At 40.8% G+C, this 19,866-nt stretch overlaps 1 protein-coding gene across 1 annotated transcript in view; it reads right to left on the minus strand.

Moving 5' to 3' along the window:
• LOC118795663 (piezo-type mechanosensitive ion channel component 2-like) overlaps window positions 1–19,866 on the minus strand; it is a 123,261-nt gene that overhangs the window by 76,586 nt on the left and 26,809 nt on the right. Inside the window, exon 3 of the mRNA XM_036554310.1 lies at window positions 8,936–9,061. Within this exon, the coding sequence (XP_036410203.1) occupies window positions 8,936–9,061 (126 nt within the window). The remainder of the gene's footprint in view (window positions 1–8,935; window positions 9,062–19,866) is intronic.

Consider the following 19,866-nt stretch of genomic DNA (forward strand, 5'->3'; position numbering starts at 1 on the left):
GAGATGGCTCAAAGCGGGAGGCCCAATTACATGGAGGACTGTAGTCAGCGGAGCTGAGAGAATGAGTCTGCACAATCAGACACCTGGTCCATTTGTGAGGACAGAGCTCATTAAGCAACCAGAAAATCTACACCATGAGATCTAAGCTATATCATAATATATGCAGACCCTAAAAATGACACTGCAGCTCTAGTCTGGTGAGAGGAATCTCTTTGCCCTCAGGTGACAAATTTTTACCTTTGTGACTGATGATTGCCCAATAAAGACAAAAGTGAACGTGCAGTCTTGTCTTACACAAAACAGGAGCCCTTCTCTCTCATACTTCCTGTTTGAGATTGAAAAGAGTCGCTTCCTGCAGAATCGTTTTGAAGAAAACTTTTTCCCTACATCCTATCCCAGTCGATGGCTTCCTCTTTGCTCATTACCGTTTGCCAAATTACTTTGATTGCTCTAAGTTGTTAAGCCACAGTATACATTGAACAGAAATGAAACACATCTGTGTTCATTTGAGGACAACTCTGTGTACTCAAGTAATGCTAATGCATTTGAAAGCTCACTGATTTGAGAGGTGATCCTAATCTAGAATCTATCTTTCAGTCAGATGTATTTGTGGAGCTATCCTAGTATAATGCCACATTTATAGCATTTTCTCATGACATTGACAAGAAAATACTCCATTAAGCCCCTCGTTCAACTGTGGGGTATTTAATGGGCTTGTAAAGCTGTAGGAGACACTATTATGACTTGTCTATACAATGAAAAAAACACCCAAACTCAAATCACAGTGGCTGTTGGTATTTGTTGTGGCCTTAAGGCTTTATGTGCATGCTGTGGTACAGTTTCACGAAAAGGTGAGGCCCTGCCAAGAAACAGTTGTGAAATGTTCCAACACATCTGTCAAGGTGTTCCACCACGACCTTTCTCTTGCCAAGCTGTTCTTTTTTTGTTTGAGTGAGAATATGAACAGAGGAAATGTACAGCGCTGTTCCTAAATATAATAGTCCTTGTGTGATTGTGACTGTCGTTTTATCCGCACATAAATCTACAGAGAGCAAGCGACATGAGAATTCTGTCATGACACAGACACTGCCACATGTCTCAGTCAGGCCAGGTGCACCCGTTCTGCAAGGACTGCATCTGCATCCTCTCTTTCTCTCCGTACCCTCACCTCCACCGCCGCGACCAGAGTGCTGGATCTGTCCCAGACGCTCGGTTGTGCGGGAAAGGCAGCACTGAGCAGCTGTATTCAGCGTCATGCGCACACAATGGGTTTGTGCGTGGAAGGAAGGAAACACAATGTCGAGAACAGGAAATCAACTCACAAGACACCGAAACGATAAACAGACGTTACACAATGAAAACAAAAGAAAAAGGCTATTGACAGTGGTGTAAACCTGACTGACAACTATTATTATCATCGAATAAGACCTTTACACATTTGTATTCCAAACAGGAACCATTCTTTGCAGTCACTGAGGGTTTCATGTGTGATAAGGTACATTCCAAACCTCTGATATTGTTTAAATGTTACCACTACTATATAGTTTTTATGCCAGGAACCAGGTAAACACTGAAAAGTCAGACCAACATCTACAAACCTTTAACAACAATAATTCACAGTATACATCATAGAGCATTGTTTCTTCCAAACAGGAATGAAAACATAGAAGCTTGTGTCCAAAAGCAGACAATACTGCTTAATTTCTTCTAGTTTTTTATCACTGTGGCTTTTCACTTTTGGATTATGCCATTTATTAAGGATCATGTCAGCACATTTTCTGTCATGTCATATTCTTTCTTTCCAGCATATGTTTCCCCATTTTCATGGATGCATTTCCCAGGCATAGTGAATCAAATTGCAAATGAATTAAACAGAGTGAAAGAAAAACTGACAAAAATACAAACAGAACACATTAAGTGAAAATTTTCTCCAAACTAAAAAGTTTCTACTCTGCTACTAGTTTTAGAGCAGACATGAGAAGACAGCATCAGTAAACTCCCTTACTCAAGAGAAAATTTTGTTTGCCTGGCTAATAAATCCATCACTGAAAATCAAAACATTAGTTCTGACTTCTGTTTTCACGATTTTCAATTTATTTTCGCAGAACCACCTGTGGCAAAAGCTGTCTAAAATGGAAGAAAAACAATTCCGGAACTACCATAACATTAACAGAACACCCTGTTTTCCTATGGCTGGGACTAAGTTATTTTAAATGTGTGGAGGACCACAGAAAACACAGGAGGCCAGACACAAAGCTCAAACTTTTACAGAACAACACTAAAGCCCATGTAACAGAACCCAGTGGCAAAAACCTCCACACTCCAGTAACGACTACAGAGAGCAGTTTAGTTAAAGGTTATTCTTATAAAAATAAATTTACATAAAAAGTCTATTACTGGAATGATTGCACATCATTTCTACAGATTTTTATAGCTTTTTCTAGTCTTTTTAACAACAGGGAAATGATGTGCGTCAAGAAAGTGAACTGGTAGGCTAAATATAATAGCAACACATCATACTGTATCAATATACAGCACTGCACATATCACACCAAGAGTCATATCGCACTGTTTTCCTAGGTTTCCTGTTTCTGTGCTTCTTGCACAATGTGTTTCTAGGATGATACATGGGAAGACCTGCATACCATACACATAGCCTTTCACAGGTAGATGGACATTGGACTATATTTCAGATTTTACACTAACCTTTTCAAGTGCATGGCTTCTTCAAAAGCGGACATACTGAGTCAGAACAGTAAAGCATCCTGACATAGTAAATAGTAAAATATTTGGTCAGGCACTTTTTTTTGACCAAAATGAATCAAAGCTGTGCACACAAGCAGGTGTATAAACTGCATATTTATGACAGTAAAATTCCTTTTCTGGTGTAGTTGCTGATGCAGTAGTGATCTCTTTTCTATAAACTGCAGCAGCAAATTAATTCTGAGGACAAATGACTGCTTCTCCTTTCAGCCTAAACCTAGCATTATGTTTGAGGTTTTGTACAGTACATGTACTTTGTCCTCTAATAAACCATCAAATTTAATGCAGAAACAATTACAACTTGAAATGTTTCCATCTTCAGTTATGATTGATCACATTCCATTGTGTTTCAGTGGTGAAAATTTGAATATAATGGCTATCTCTAGGATCACTGTGGCAAACACCAACAGTCATGAGCAAGCGGTTAAAAATGAAGTTAGTGTGATGTATTTTTAGACTGAACTGGGTTGTGTATCCTGAGGAAGGTGATTCTTATCATAGAAACGTAGCTGTTGACCGAGAGCATTAATTCACATTTTGACTTTTTCTATTGTTGCTGGCGAGTTTTAAGTGTATCGTCATATGTAACGCCATTTTTCTGGCCTCTGTAAATACACATAACAGCAGACAACAAATGATTATTATTTAAAATCTGGGTGAGAGAGGAACAGCAATGTATCAAAGACTAATAACAATAACATCTATAAGAGCAGCTTATCTGCTTCCTTTTTCAAAGAAATAGCTGCTGGAAAGTGCTGTTGGGCAGTAATTTTTTTAATTTGTTCTCACCAGCTTTTCTCATCAAATTGGCTCTCAAAACCCAACACAGGATGTGATTCACAGCTTGCAGGTGCTTGCAACAGCAATTATCATTTCCCAAAAGCACTTCGCACAACAGGATCTAAACTGTTAATCTGAAGTACGGTCTCACCATGTACGATCCTATATCTTATTAGAACCTGTATCATATTGTATGTTCTAATCTTAACACAATGCAGACAATAACTCAACATTACAGAGACCTCAAGAGTCAAGCGAAGTGCAATGGTAATGTTGTTGTTCAGAATCACATATTATTTGTTAAATTTGTTATGTGTTAAATAACGAATCATTTGAAATACTGTACTTAATATGCAAATGAAAAAGACAATGGTAATTATTTGAGTCTGCTGCGCTATTCAGGAACCTGGAAGCAAGAACATCAACGCGCTTATAGAAATTACTGAAGATTTATTGACATTTTCACTTCCTTATGAAGTATATACAAACACCCCAAGGGGGTCATTTCAAACCAGGTTTTCACTGACTGTTTTGACACCCATAGCATATAATGCCGATCCTGCTCTTGGGCTCCCAGACACTTTCTCTCAACCGAGGGAATCGTTTTTCATCACCGTACATCTCTGTACTTCCCCCGACTTGCCACTACAGAAAGTCCAGTTGTATTCAGAGCCATGTTAGCTTGCCCTTCCCTTTGCTCACAGGTTTGCAGTGAGCACATTTTAACAGCGTCAAATTTATTTCCTGCCAACAGCCTTGGAGGGAGATGTCATTTTTGGCGCAGCCCTGATTTCCTATGTTGCAGCGAGACGCAGTTTAAAAATGTCAGCACAAAGCAGTGAACCGAGAGATGAATTGAGTAAGCCAGGCAGAACTCAGCTTATGAATCATTACAGAATGCATAGAAATATTAGTGTCTGGGTATTCCATAACCCTCACAGTTCAACTGCAGACAATGCCTCCAGTGCGAAGCGAAAAATCCATGTTCCAACCTCAGATGGCTTATTTGGCTGTGGTAGATAACAGAAACAAAGGAAATGTTGAATGTTGAGCGCTGAATGTCAGACAATCTAATAAACCTTCTGCGTGTGAAGAGGGTTTGTTGTTTGACTTTGGTTTCCTGAGGCAAAATTATCAGAAAGAGGGTAAAATGATGAGGTATGAAGTGAACCACTCCACTGACAAATGCAGAATCTCGCAGACAATGAACATACTATGTTTCAAACTTCATTTGACACAAGGCATTCCAAATTCATTGAGCTAAAAACAAGTATCAGCAAGGCTTATGTAATTTTATATCATGTTCAATGTTCAATGAAGACAGGAATACAGGAATGTAACAATATACAGACCATGTCCAATGGGGAATAACTTATCAAACTGTGTCATTATCAGAGGATGCAGATGCTGTGTCATGCTTTCCTTCTTTTGCTATTTTTAAATAACCAATGAAAAACCATACAGTTAGCCATGCAATTATAGCTTATTATGTCTAACAGGAACTTTAAATTAACATGACGTTTTCAGAAAATTGTAAATACACATTTGAAAACGAATGTATTCCTAATAGACCTGTGTGTACTGAAATGGTTGCCAGCCTTACATGACAAAGGTATACTGTGGCTGGACCTTTAATAAATAACAGGATGAAAGGGACAAAGGAACCAAGGACAAGTAGAAAGGGGGCACCTTCCAGTGTGACAACAGGACAAATTTAGCAGTTACGCTCCAGATGGTATGCAGTCAGTTATCTCCGCCTATTTTGAACTTTCCAGAAACTCCATAGCGTACTACCAAGCATCCAAGGACTAGAAAGATCAATTTGGGAGATAAGAATGAAATCAGGTGTAAATTGTTTTGAACAACCATGGTATCTTTACACGTGCATTGCCGAGTCTAGTAAGTTTACAGTAACTGCACCTCCCCTCTGGAATGGTTTATTCTGTAATACTCAGTATGGAAGGCATTCTGTAGTAAAGCATTTATTATTCTGTATTATTCTTTATTACTTTAAGTATTCCTTCTCTGATTCCCCTGTAAATCTGTCAGGTGTGTAAATGCTGTTGTTTCCATTGTTTTTTATTTTTTTTTTTTACAAGCTTAACCATTGCTGCATTAAACAATTAATATTGAATAATAAATTGAAACATAACATGTAACGTAATAAATATAACAAAAATGCATCATGTACACTGACACTACATCAATTATTTGCAATTTATGACAAAAATGTGGCAATGCTAAAAAGAGACTAGACCCTCTTTAACATTGACCTAAATATTAATGCAAAAGCTACTTTTTAAATACAGTTTTTTAAACAATGTTGGTGATAGCTGAACTCACCAAATTATGTTTGTGAGGTAACCCTTGAATTTAATTTAATATGAGCCAAAATTAAGGACAAATGTTGAAGGGGTCAGAAAAGGCTAAATTCTGGACATCAGGGGAAGCTTGGGAAGAAGGGTGAGAGTGAATCAGGGGTCGGGAAGAACCGGACTTCAGGAAGAACTGCAGAGAAGGTCAGGGGTCAAAATGTGGGCATGCATGCCATAGGGCGTGACACAGTAAAACACACACTACCCTTCACATCTGCCCTTCATGTGCTCCAGCTGTTGCTCTGGAAACCAGAGCAGGGCCCTCAAAACAAAGTGACCTGGGCTGTCTCCTGATCAAAGAGATGTATGGGGAGCCCTGAACAAGGCTCTGTAGGCCAGAAACAACATCTCAGACTCATCCTAAAGGTTTACAACTGCTTCAGCCTGCTTACATCAGGAATATAGTATTGCCAAAGGATCCAGAACCAGAGTTAGATGTCATCATCATAACTGTGAAAATACCACTCAAAATACTCAGCTTTATCATCAAACTGCAGTCCAATCCTTTAAGACATTTACGTATAACTGAGAGTCCTAGCCTAGTGCTTCCCAACCCTACTGCTAGCCAGAACTATGTTGGTTTGCATCCCATTAAGCTCTCTACTACTAGCTGTAGCGTTGATTGAACTGTTGCTTGAACAACGATCTGAATTTGACATCCTTTTATAAGCATGTACTGCAAGTGCCTTATTACTGAAAGGAAGAGTGTTTGTCATAATGGAAGGATACAATCAAATATGTTTCTGTAAGTTATTTCTATTCACTCAAGCTCCATAGGAAATACAGGAGGTATTCCTCTTTACTGACAGTAAAGTAATTCATTGTTAAACAGGGGTTACAACAAATAACTGAACAACTAGTTAATCTTAAATGAGACAGATGACCCAGATTTATTCAAAGGACAACTATTTATACACATTTAGCGATTACGCAATTAACAGCTCAATCAAACCTACTTAAATGAGAACTCCGTTGTAAGGAACACCAGGATACACCATGTGCCCCAAGACATCTGGCAGGATTTTGGGCTTGAATGGAATTTCAGGAATTATATTTCTTTATAACTTTTTCTATCAAACCCAAGAGAACTTAAAGTTTGCCCCTTTATTGCTTTCTTCTATTGTCTGTGCCTGTAAATCATTAAGAAAGTGCAGGAGCTTTTCGCTTTGACTGAGTAGGTTGGCACTGCACTTTTTATCAGTACTTGGGAACTGATCATGAATGAGGTGAGAAGCATTCCTACGTTATAAAACTAGCAATTAATTCTTGCTGCTTAAAGTGTGGTGCAGGAAATATTATACCATCACAACTTTGCCCTGTCTAGACAAGTTGGAGTTTTATAGTTTGATACTGGATTTCATTAGCTTACGGAAGCCAACTATTTACACACTCCAAAAACGCAGCAAAAAACTTCTGTTTTCTTTTGCAAGGCTTTGGGAAGCAATTCCTCTTCCTTCTCCGCAGCCTGAGAGATTTATTGTCAACAATCGCAAACACCGCTGCTGGAGCGGTGAGGTTAGCCAGTCAAACTTTGGATCTGCAGGGGTCTACATGGAAACGAGGGACCCAGGAGAAGATACACAGCTAGTGTGATTCAGTTGATGGAATGAGAATGACAGCATGCCTGGCATAGGCTCTTGGTCTGCACATGTGAGACACGGGCCAAAAGCTCCATATTCTTGTGGTGAATGCACTGCTGGCCAGCGCTGCTCTTCCCCTTGGTTGTGTGTTTATCACCATCTTGACTGCAGATGTTGCGGTTCGTCGCTGCTTGGAGTCTTACGAGTGTATCGGCCCGCTAGCTGGCTCGCCTGGGAAGGAGACCAGTTTTGCTCGGCAGCACACTCAACCCCTCATGTCACGGGTGGCCTCATTCGACGTGCAGAGTGACCTTGGGTACCAATACCCATATGCAATGTGCCATCAGACAGCTGCATTTTTACAAAACTTAATGAGCAGGAACAACGGAATGCTAACATTTTTTCTTCTGAGGCCTAATCTCGCTCAGTTCATATTTAAGCTCTGTAGACCATTTAATACATTTTCCACTGTCATAACAATTAAGCTTAGTACATGAACCGCAAAAATCAGGGCAACTCAACCCCATGTCTGGAAGGCTACAGCGTGTGCCTGCTTTCATTCCAACAAGCCAGGCACTAACCAGTTGACGTAAGTAATGACTGTCTTGATTGAGCCAATTTAGCATCCCTCAAAAGCTCAGAAAGCGTTAGTGCTTTAAAGAAAGCTGGAAATCCTACTGATCTGCTGCCCTCCTGTACCAGCATTGAGTGTCCCATAATGGTGTATAATGGTTACACACTACGAAAACCTGAAGATGCTATAATTGTTTTTCCCACAAAATGCTATTCCACATCAAATATATCAACAACGGGTACAAACAAGTAAACAGCCCTGTGTGGCATGCCTCTTAATCAATCAATCATTTCAAAACATTTTAAAGGCATTTTGAGACTTAGATTAATGGTCTGCCATTAACAAGGTAAACAGCTAACAGCTCCATCACCATCAGTTGATGCCATGTTGTCTACTTGTTTATGTCAGTGGGGCGTGTTGGGTTTTGTTGTTTAATTTTTTACTTGTTACCCCTAAGTCATTGTTTAGACTGGAGCCCACCTCAGGGGTATATCAGTTGGTAAATAAATGTTAACTCCACATTTGATTCTCCAGCACTTCAATTGCCCTTCCCTGGTTTCTATTATCTATGACCCAGGTTCAATTAAACCACAGTGAGGTCTGAGTGACAAATGTAAGCAAGTGTTTTCTTTTTCTCTTTTTTTTTTGCACATCATTTTTTGTTTGTTTCAGTAATTGCTGAATTCAGAACGTTGTGGAAGAAAAAGCAGCAACTGCTTAAATTTGGCACTCGGATTAAGGACAAAGCGCATTGCAATTGAATCTGTTTGTGCTGGTGGTTTTGTGTTTTCCAAAGACTGCATTGGCATGCATCAGACTGAAAGAAACTGACAGGGAGTTAGTCAGTCAGCCTCTGTACTCACAGTTGAAATTGGGCTCGATGGTGTTCCCTGCCAGCAGGCTGTTGACGGTGATCTGATAGATGATGTGCAGCAGCAGGAAGGTCATACTGGTGAAACACAGCGATTTCAGCAGGCGCCCCGTGTGGCCTGGAGGACAAATAACAACACAAAGGATGAGATTTACAGGTATGATTTCTGTAGATTCCTTGCCATGTTTGCAAGAAATTGTGACTGGATATGTAAGCGTGCGTGTACACCTTACAAGAAACCCATCTATCACAGCATAAGTGCAAAATCTAACATGTCAACATCACACTTGTCAACTGCATCCTGGTTCAATTACACGAACATGTTACTGTAGTGACATATTCACGACAGGGGTCTGAAACCTACAAGACAACTCCCACAGATTTTCTTGGCAGAAAAATTCCAGCTAAGAGCCTCTCGCAGCATGCAGATTAACCTGCCTGTCTGCTCCTAATAGGAAGGTGGGTACTGTAAATTACTGGGATATGCACTAATGCTGCAGAGCAGGCAAGTGAGATTTGACTGCGGGCAGTATTTTCCTGTAAATGTTTGGATCTTGAAGGAACACACATCATATCTGCCCAGATTCAGACCAAACAAGTTCACTGCACCATGGCTCCATCACTGGGGAATATGATGATGTGACAGGGCCTTCTTCTTTTTCCACGTCCAGCTTTCACCCCTTTTGTTTTTGTTTGCCCAATTTTTTTTTTTTGGAATCGGTACAGCACAGGACATGCCAGCGAGAGGAATCAGAGATGGGCACATGATGAAGGCCCTGCTTTTGTGGAGCAAGGGCATCACTGAACCAGTGGGAAAGTCACCAGGACAGAATCCCACAGATTAAAAGCTGCTTCTCCTACGCTGCTGTCAGGGAGCCATCATTTCCCATACGTCCAACTTGGGAACACTCAGGCCTGATCCGGCGGGAGCAAACAAACCATTGGAAAAGTCTGATCAGATAAACAATGCCAAAAAAAACTGACCATCACTTCTTCTCATGGTGAGCAAAATTCTCAGATTTTCCAGCAACGTTTTTTGTGCACTACCATTATAATGATAGTGGTATAGATATATATAATGATAGGTATACACTGTACCTCTTCAGACTCTAACTGGACTGACACCCTTGCCACTTAACCCTTGTAAATCTATGATTCTTGGCTTGTACTTGTAGCACTATCTCCGACCTTGTATTTGTAGCACGTTTTTGCCTAGGTAATATAGCGGTACTTTATTGTCCCAGTGATTGTATTAGATATATGTACCCTTAGATCAGATCAGTTCTGTCTCCCTACACTGACCTTGTGCTCAGCTTCAGCACTATCTGCATTATATGACCTGTACACATCTTGCCCTTGTGCCTGTTTGCCTACTATATGCACTTTTGAACGTCGCTTTGGATAAAAGCGTCTACTAAATGAATAAATGTAAATTTGTAAACGTAAATAATGATTAATCAGACAATGCTTTAACAGCTGGAGAGAGAAAGGAAACGGCTTGAACTAAATGGTGTGAGTTGCTTAACTTTTCTTTATTTATGTTGAAAATGCTGAGCTATTTATCATGCTCCAACCTGCTGATGTGATCCCTATAATATACTGTAAATGATGATCCTTTGGATTGAAAAGATTTACCATATGAAATATTTAAATTTGTCATTACTTCCATTTAATTCAGTGCAAAGATACAGCACAATAGTGCAGTACATACTTTGGCCCCCTTTGTAACAAAAGGAAACTTGTGACTCTAATGTACAATCAGCAGTACAATACATGTCTTACCTACTAAATGAGGTTTTCCATGTAGTACAGAGTACAATAATGCAAAAAGGATATTCAGCTTTTTTTTCGAGTACTGCAACACCAACACTACAGAAATACAAGCAGGAACAGAGCATTAGTGTCTGGCCTAAGGAGAAAACTGAATTTGTAACCTGTAGTTGAGTCAAATTGAATCTGGGCAGCAGTTTGCTCCTGTAGCAGTCCCCAGAGAGACATTTACTCCATCTGTAAAACAGTGCTTTCAGAATGAGACTAAAGTGGACATTCTGGTACATTTGCATTCCTCATTCATTTAAATGTGAAGCAGCAAAGATAATAAAAGCAATTCAAAGAGCAGTAGAATGTGTCCGCACACATTATCGAAAAAACTACACTTGCTGTTGTAAAAAAGTAGCATATTTATTAAAAGGAGGGAGCTCCGGAACAGACAGGGTAACACATACAGTCCCCCAAAAAAGATATTCAGGGTTGCAAAAGTAAATTGGAAGACTGATACTCTTAGCACTGCCCAAGCTGTTTTAAGGGAAACGATAACCGTCCCGCGAAGCTGCACCAGCACTGCTGCTCCGCGGGCTATTGCTGCTCGTCGCCAACGCAGCCGAGCCCGGGACGCAGAAATCATTACACTGCCACAAGTCAAACAACACTTGAGCGGCGCTACAGACACTTAGAGCAGGATCAGAGGAGCTGACAAGCACGAGACACGAAGCAGGGAAGCTCTTTCTGTAAGCACACTAAAGAGCGTTACTATACGTCTTGCAGGCCTAGTGTGCTCTTAACCCGGGGCTGACTGACCTGCCGGGCCCCAGCCTTTTTGTTTCCCTCAGTCGCGAGTGCAGGGAAGTGGCTGATTAAAGCAATAAAGACGCAGCTGCAATTGGAATGTTACGACCAGCCTTTGGTCAAGCTGCCAATCTCGCACCGCGGAAGGCCAGCAGGCTTTATACAGTACGCTCAATCAAACGCGTTTCAGCACCGGCGGCCTCGTCCCAGCAGGGTACGGCCCTCTTGCTCCTCTGTTGTTTTTGAAATAGTAAGTGTCCGCGCGACTGCTGAGCTGAACCAGTAAAAACGTCTAGATGGCACATTGTAAGTGCTCCCCTCACGCCAAGTGGTATTAGCAATCAAGGGAAGGACTGTGTGAGAAGACAGAGGTTAAACGTGTGTATACATCCTGCAAATATGAGGCACACGTGCGCACTCATTTATAAGGCAGCTAAACAGATTGGATTGTTCTACTGTTAGGAGATTAACATACAACTAAACAGCTTTCTTTACCTAAACTGCTTACTGCAGGTATCACTTGAGTGAAACCCACTGTGGTAGACTGATTTGGCCCAGAGATTAAAAAACTGTGCTGAGGCCTTCAGCAGTACTGGCAAATTTAAAAAAAAAACATTGCAGAGAAAAAAAAAAAACATCTACAGTAGAAAGGCAATACTTGCACAGGAAGCTGAAATAAGGAACAGATGTATTTGTGATTTAATGAGGACAAGGGGTTCACGGATCAGCAGTTCAAAACAGAATCAGTTTAGGCTAGACAACAGACTTACATGTAGCATTTAAGTTAACACTGGAATAATTACATGTCGCAACTCTACTCTTTTCAGCCTCGGCTTACTTTTAATTAGCACGCCAAATAACAAAACAGTTGAAAGGCAGCACGTTCTGGCATTCCAATTCATGTCATCGCAGACCAATGGCGGATATAATTCCAGTGTATCAGGTGACTGGGGTTGCAGAAGCTCGGCGAGCGCTTGCTTCGTGTGTGTTTAACGTCTCCTTGTGTTCCTAATTCCCGCCACTGTTATCCTTGTTATGAAATTTCATCAACTTAATCGCAATCAAAGACTGTCCCCAGAGGAACTTACATAAAACTATCCCACTCTTTCCAAACTGCAGGAGTCAGCTGGTTTGCTCATTTGAGGGCGATGAGTGCTGCCTTCCTGCCTTTCATTACTCTAATCAATCAATCATTTTTGTCGTGTTTTTAGTCAACCTCTTCCGCATAACAAAATATGTACCCTTTGGAAAACTATGACCATTTCCGATTATCACTGCGAACAGAATGCTGAAATCAGCATTGCCGTCTGAAAGCAGCCACCCTTAATTGGTGGTTTCTTAATTAACCATCAATGATATCTTATTGATTACAAGGGTCATTTAAGGTTTATTCAGTGGTTATTAATGTCTCATCAACCTTTGTCAGGGTTTATGAATCAAATTCTTTTAGAGTAAGATTGGTTTGGTCAATTAAATAGGGAATTTGTACTGATCTGTACGTTTTAAAATGATTCAGAAAATGATGAAATAAAAAGTGATGAACTTGACTTGCAGGTGGCCGACTGTATGCTTTTGCTGCCTTTAAGGTCGATGTATCAGTCCTGAAAAACAATTATTTATTTTACGTCCCCAGGTAGATCTTTGCACCCAATTTCATCCAAATCTGCCCATAACATATTTAGTTATTTCATTCAAGCGCAGACAGACAGAGACAAACTGACACACACAGGGGGCCTGTGGGTGGGGGGGAGGTAATGAGGCACGACAGCACACAAGAACCAACAGCCAAGAGCCATTTCAGAAACGCTCCCGACACATTCCAGCGTAGCTCAAAGCCGTGAAAGCGTAACAACATCACACCAACGCCTCTATATCAGCTCACACCTTCTAATTACTCAGGAAATTAGATCTGGGTTTGGAATAGAATTGTGTGTCACTGAAAGCTTTTTGTGTTGCCAAAAGATATAAAAGGGATAGGGTGAGGTTACTGTTACTGCTGTTGTTTTTTTGATTGATTTCCAAGGGTCGTTACCGCTTCTCTGGAGGGTCTGAGGCAGGCCTGCAGTGCAGCAGTCTCAGCCAGGAGTGCATGTTGGGAAAGGAATGGCAGGTATTCCCTTGTTTTACATACATCCTGCAGAATAAATAAACCTGTTCCCCTAACCTCAAACCTACTCCAAGACAGAGGAGTCAGGCCGGGAGGATTAGCCGGGTCCATGAAGACGGCTGTGATCTCGGGGTAATGTTTATTTTAACAGCTGGGCTGTATCATGTTATGCGCCGCGAAAGATAGAGGTTGAGAATACAGCCGGCGCAATGCTCTACCCAGATCTTCGAACTAATCTGCAGACATAAGCTGAATGTAATCAACACATCTGCATTAAAAGTGTAATGCTTTCCAGATTAGAACACAACGAGATTAGCAGAGCACTGTATCCTATTTCTCAATCCCAGTGCCACAGCAACAGTGCCAGGGAGTTTGGCATTTTGGAGCGATGCAAAGGACGTAAACGTCTCTCGATACCTGAAGTTCAGCGCTGGTTGTCCTGAACACACGATTCTTCTGAGAACAGCAACGCATCACTGAGGATATCAAATCACGTCATTGTCTCTTTCCTGAGCAGAAACCATTAAGAGAAGAGAATATGCCCATTTATGCAGTTAGAATTTTTTCTGGTTCAGTCCAATTGCAGTTCCTCGCTCACGGAATTCAGACCCATATTTCTCTCATTATAAATCTGCTAGTCCTCAGTGCCACTCACACATGGAGAAAATCAGATTTGCATGTCTGTGCTGTTAAAACAAGAGCTGCAAAGTGGCCATTTAACCGGCATTATTTCTGGATGGTGGAGTGCATTAAATGAATGTGGCAAGGAATGGTACAATACAGCACAACACAACACAACACAACACATGCTTCTCCCTGTAATCACAGCATGGATAAATTTCAGCTGCTTCAATACATAAATTCAACCCATTCAGACAGGGCTAAGATATGTCTGATATTCAAAATCAAAAGCAGAAACATCTTAAACTACACTACGGTTACAATACTAAGAAAAAATCTACCCTGAGCAAGTAGCCATGGCGGTCCTCCAAAAATACCATTTATTTACGCATTCATTTTTCGAAAGCAATGTCTGATTTAACTGTCTTGCTGCTATGGTTCCAATCCATACTGTGTAGCTCATATAATTTAATGTGTCCTGGTGGAAAGCACTTGGACTTTAATTACAGCATGGCAAAATACCTCAGATCATGTGACTTTGTACCCTCCCCCGCAACGCCCCTCAACCACCTCACCTTCCCAAAATCAGGCTCATTTTGGGCCTAAAACGAATCACAGTAAATACCAAGAACACAATCATTGCATCTAACAAGATTGTGGCATGTGAAAAATGCACCCTAATGGTAATTATGAAAAGCTGTGAGCTTTCAGAATCACTTCCATACATAAACCTCAGGGAAATGCCACAGTTCTCATTCCTTGATTCCTCCGTGTTTTCAATGTCACAGTACTGCACCTACCAACCTGAACTCACTACTACAAACCTGTGCTCCAGGGCAACAGTGAATCATAGTGGTTAAGGAGCAGGAGTCCCAGGACAAAAGATTGCTGGTTCAATTCCACATATGAGTCTCAATATGTTATGGTTAACAAATCAAATTTTGAAAATACGAATAAATGCCATGTACGTACACATAGTAAAACAGTTCAATATATAATTTGTATGTTTCTTAATGTCCTGAGCATTTAGCACAGTTTTGCATGAAGCTGCAGACAAACCATTCTGTCTGCTACACATAACTCACTGTTAGGCCTAGCCTTGAATCCCTACAGCCAAGGGCTGAGCATAATCCATCAACACAGTATCATTTCTTATACAGTATCACTTATCATACTTTTAAGTGGAATTCCTGTGGTATTCCCACATAATTTCAGTCATAATTTGCATTCAGTAAGCTTTAATAAGGCTATGCTCTTGTCAACTGAAAAAAATAATCAACAGCAAATCAATTCCTTATTTCATATATGAATCAAACGCTGTTTTCTAAATAAAAGGTCTAGGTTTATTACCAACTAGCGTATAGACATTAGTTTGGATGGGGTTTGGGTGATTTATGGGCATATTATTCTTAGCTAGATGCATACGTATTTGCTTTGTTTTTGGTTCCTAAAGGATGTATCAAACATATATCAATAAAATCTGTAGAAACATACATTTTAATGTATGTAATTTTGTGACTCAACACTACAGATAAAATTAATGTCTTCTGATTCCTATATTTATGAGGATGACTCAAAACAGACATCAACAGTTAAAAACATGTCTTGCAGTATGAGCACAGTTTACATAAGTTTAACCTGTTGGGGAGACAAACTTTCAGACAGCCTCTAATTAGATTTTATGATGTGACTCATGGCCAAGCTATTTCCCAGAATGCAACGCTGCGGCTGGAGCCCTCTGAGTGAAGGTAGGCAGAGCGTGGACCTCAGCCCTTGCCAGGGGAATTCGTCAATGAATAAAGATGAACAAAGACGCGTTCAAAAAGGCAGCACAAGCTAGCATTGGTCATGGAATGTAACCACAAAACAGTGAATTTTTGGCATCAACAGTAAACAACAGTGCAGACAGCTACATTTTAGCTGTACCATCACCATCCTTTTAAACTTTTGGCTACAGAGTTTTTTTTGGACCACGGCAATGCTTTCAAGTGTGTTGGAGCAGAAAAGATCATACTTTATTTGGTCTTCAGGATTCTTTAACTCAACAGAGATTCTTTAAAACTCCTATAAAAAAGAAAGGGTAGTCACTTTATCTAAGCTCATTTATGGGCCTCTGATGTAGGCCAGGTTTGCTTTGTGGGAATGAAACTGGATAAGCAGCAGAGGGCTAAGGGGGGAAATGAGATGGGCTCCCTTGTGGGCCTGGTGACTCAGCCACCACGGGACTTCCCGAGGAAGGGGGTTTGGTTTGGAGGTGGAGACCCCTGGATGTGACCTCTCCATTGAGGTCTGTTTCCTGAGGAAGATGCCGTGTCTCCTGTGTCCCTCTCATCCAGAGATTACGTCTGTTTTCATTAGAGCGGGAGTCTGCTAGATCCCCTCCACAGCCTCCTTTTCTCCCTGGGTTTCCTCCTGATGGATTGTCTGTCCTCTGCCGCTGGGCCATGTTCATGTGGGATCCTTTCCCGAAACCCTCCATGTTGATTACATCAGGATTGCTATGTGCAAACTGCATTCTAGTATCTCTGTTCCTGGCAGGTCCACTGCAATCACTACTCCAGGTGATTTACAGACAATAAGGAGTTTCCACACGTACAATCTTTCTTGCTCTTTTTACATATCCGGAAACCACAAAAAATGACTTACCTCACAATTGAAAATATGACAGATTTATCACAATATATTATCTTATAGTTAAAGTTATAGAAATAGTTCATATTGAGGCAGTCATAGTAATAGTTAATATTGAGGCTGATATATGTTAACCTGAGAGGCATTTCTTGTCCAGTGTATACAAATTAATTATTTTTTATTAATTATTTTATTATTATTTATTAATTATTTCCAGTAATTCACTTTATCTCTTCTTAAAACTTACTAATAAAATTACTTCTGTGTGTCCGCCCACTTGTGACGTTTTTGTCATTACAAACTCTCCTTTCAAAAAATGACAAAGTCAGGAATGCAGCGTGTTTAAAAGCTGCCTGAAAACAATACTTTACTTGCTGAGTAATTGATGCGCAACATCTGGTAAAAGTAACCTTGCTGCCAACCTGCAATGCATAAGAACATGTGAATCACCATTGTCTGGCTCAGAGCATAAACAAAGCAACGGATGAACGCAGAAAGTGAGTAACTAGAGAATACGCCTTCATTGCTTGGAAGTTCAATTGCTTAACTCAGCTTCCACTCAATATCATTTCTGACCTAATCCACTTAACAAATCCTCTGACATCAATATAGAGACGACTGTTTTGGGGGTGGAATAGTCTCAGCTGCACAAACATATACTTCTTTGTTAAAAAAAGATGTTGAAAACTACTCTGTGAGACTCTCTTACTCAGTAATTTCAGAACATGAATGTTAATGAAGACGCATCTCTTACCGAATCCTGTAATGAGTGGGCACAAATAAAAAGTGTCTCCAGGCCTAAGGTTTTTCAGTAGAGGGCAGCGTGATTCTGTTCAAAGTCTCTCCCTCGTCTACATAAATGCCACAAAGTTAGGACGGACAACTCCAGTCAAGTCTGTAAGTTCATGCCATATATAATGTATTAGATACAATGTGCAATAAAGAGTCGCCTTTGCTAACAGCAGAGAGAGGGGGAAGTACTTCCCTTAATTATAATGTGGAAAGTTATACAGTAATTACCCCAATGGACAGACTGTACATGCATCCGCACTCCATCTTATGTGTTGTGTCTATAAGCCATTAACAAGTGGAAACATTGCCATTGATCTAAGACACAGCATCCAGTTTTCTGTAACATTAGCAGACCCTGAGAGCAGCCTGCTGCCAATGTGATTATTAAGTGCCTGAATTTTGGGTGAGATTTGGTTCAGAGGCTTACCCTCATCATGGGCTGAGGATATATTGTGCAATACAAAACGCATCAGATTGTGCATTTGGCTGGCGATCCCCTTTGAAACAGACCTGCTGATGGAACAGGCTAGCTGATGGAAAGCCTTGCTGAGGGGATCCATCATCTCTCTTCCTCTGGGCTGTAGGATGCTGAGGTGGGATGCGTGACAGGGAAACAGCTGCCGGAGAGGAATGTCTCAGTCTCTCCGCTGCTGGCGGCCGGTGTAATGTCACCGCACACGCTGCGCTTCTGACCCAACACCATCACCTCAACTGGCCTTCTAGAGAACACCTGCGCAAATTATTCATGTATTTTCATATGTGTGACTTCAGCACCATCAGTAAAATGAGAACTGATAAAGAAACAGGGTGGGGGCGGCCGAGTCACTGATCCCTGAATTCTGCCCTGATGCTGTCACCTTTTCTCGGTCAAAGGTTACACCGGCTCTGACGTGACATCATCGTAACCCAGCGTCAGACGGGCATTCATTAAAAACAGCAACGAGCGCGAGGCTGATTGCTCTGACAGCACTTACAAACAGGCTAATGTTTCGGACTTCTCACACGTTGCGCTTTTAATAAACCGTGCTGACCTAATTAGCCCAGCCGCTAGGACCCTGTTTCCGTTTGCTCCGCGAGGTGAAAAAGACTTGGCTTTCAGACAAGCGGAGTGACAGACGCTCGTGACATGTTCTGACAGGTCTATCACACTTGCCCTCAGGGACCCAAAAAAAAAAAAGAGCAGAAAAAAAGCAACACCCCCCCAGCTTTTCGTCTGTGGAGTTCCACTTCCCGTCATTCAGCGGAAGACAGATTGGACAGGTCTGTGAATAAACAGTGCCGAGCGCGTTACCGAACGCTGCTTCCACTCTGTCACCCACTTTTGTTTTATCAACCGCAGCCACAGACAAAAGGGCTGTCATCTCCCAGTGACCTCAGCAGGAGGAGCAAAACAGGTATTTATACAAAGGAGCCATTCAACCAAATGGCGGTGGTTCACCGTCCTTGAATCTAAGATAGAAATGTAAGCAAGGAGTATGTTATTATGATCTGCATCATATCAGCCTGGTGCTCACTGAAATGGATGAAGAATACTGTGATACTAGAAAATTTCTAATATTGTACTTCAGTGTGTTACTGCAATTTTGTTACTAAGACTTTTATACCAAGCACCACAATGCACTAATGTTCTGCTAAATGTGGATTCAAATTTCAAAGCAACATCACACCCACAAAAAAACATCATTTATAGACCAGTACACAAAATCAAGACAACTTTTTTTTCCATGTTTCCTTTCCCACTTAATGCTTCCATACAATGCATTCTAGGGAACACTGTTCAAGTCTTATTATGCAGTGTTGCCAGACAGCTGGTTTTATCAGGTCAATTATCAAATCATTTATCAAATAATTACCTTCATTATTTTAAGTTCATTCAACCTGGCTATGCTGTTATTCTCATGCAAACAGACCTTGAAAGTTGGATATTTTACGAATTTGCATCCCCAGGGGAATAAGTCTTGAAGACAGCCTGCAGTCACTTTTCACCTTTAATATCGAAGCCAACCTTCACATGGACACAACGGCTCATTTCAATAAGATAATGTCCGTTGGACAAAATAAAACAAAAAGAAACATGAAACTATTTCAGGTGGGACATTTTCCACACCAGGGCGTTCCTGCTTTGGAGCTAATTCAGTGTGCATTGGCACAATTAAATGTAAGCAACCTGATTAATTTTCCTTTAACGGAATATTAAACAAATAAGT

The sequence above is a fragment of the Megalops cyprinoides genome, chromosome 2 (genome assembly GCF_013368585.1).
Source record: "Megalops cyprinoides isolate fMegCyp1 chromosome 2, fMegCyp1.pri, whole genome shotgun sequence".
In the NCBI taxonomy this organism is placed as follows: Eukaryota; Metazoa; Chordata; class Actinopteri; order Elopiformes; family Megalopidae; genus Megalops; species Megalops cyprinoides.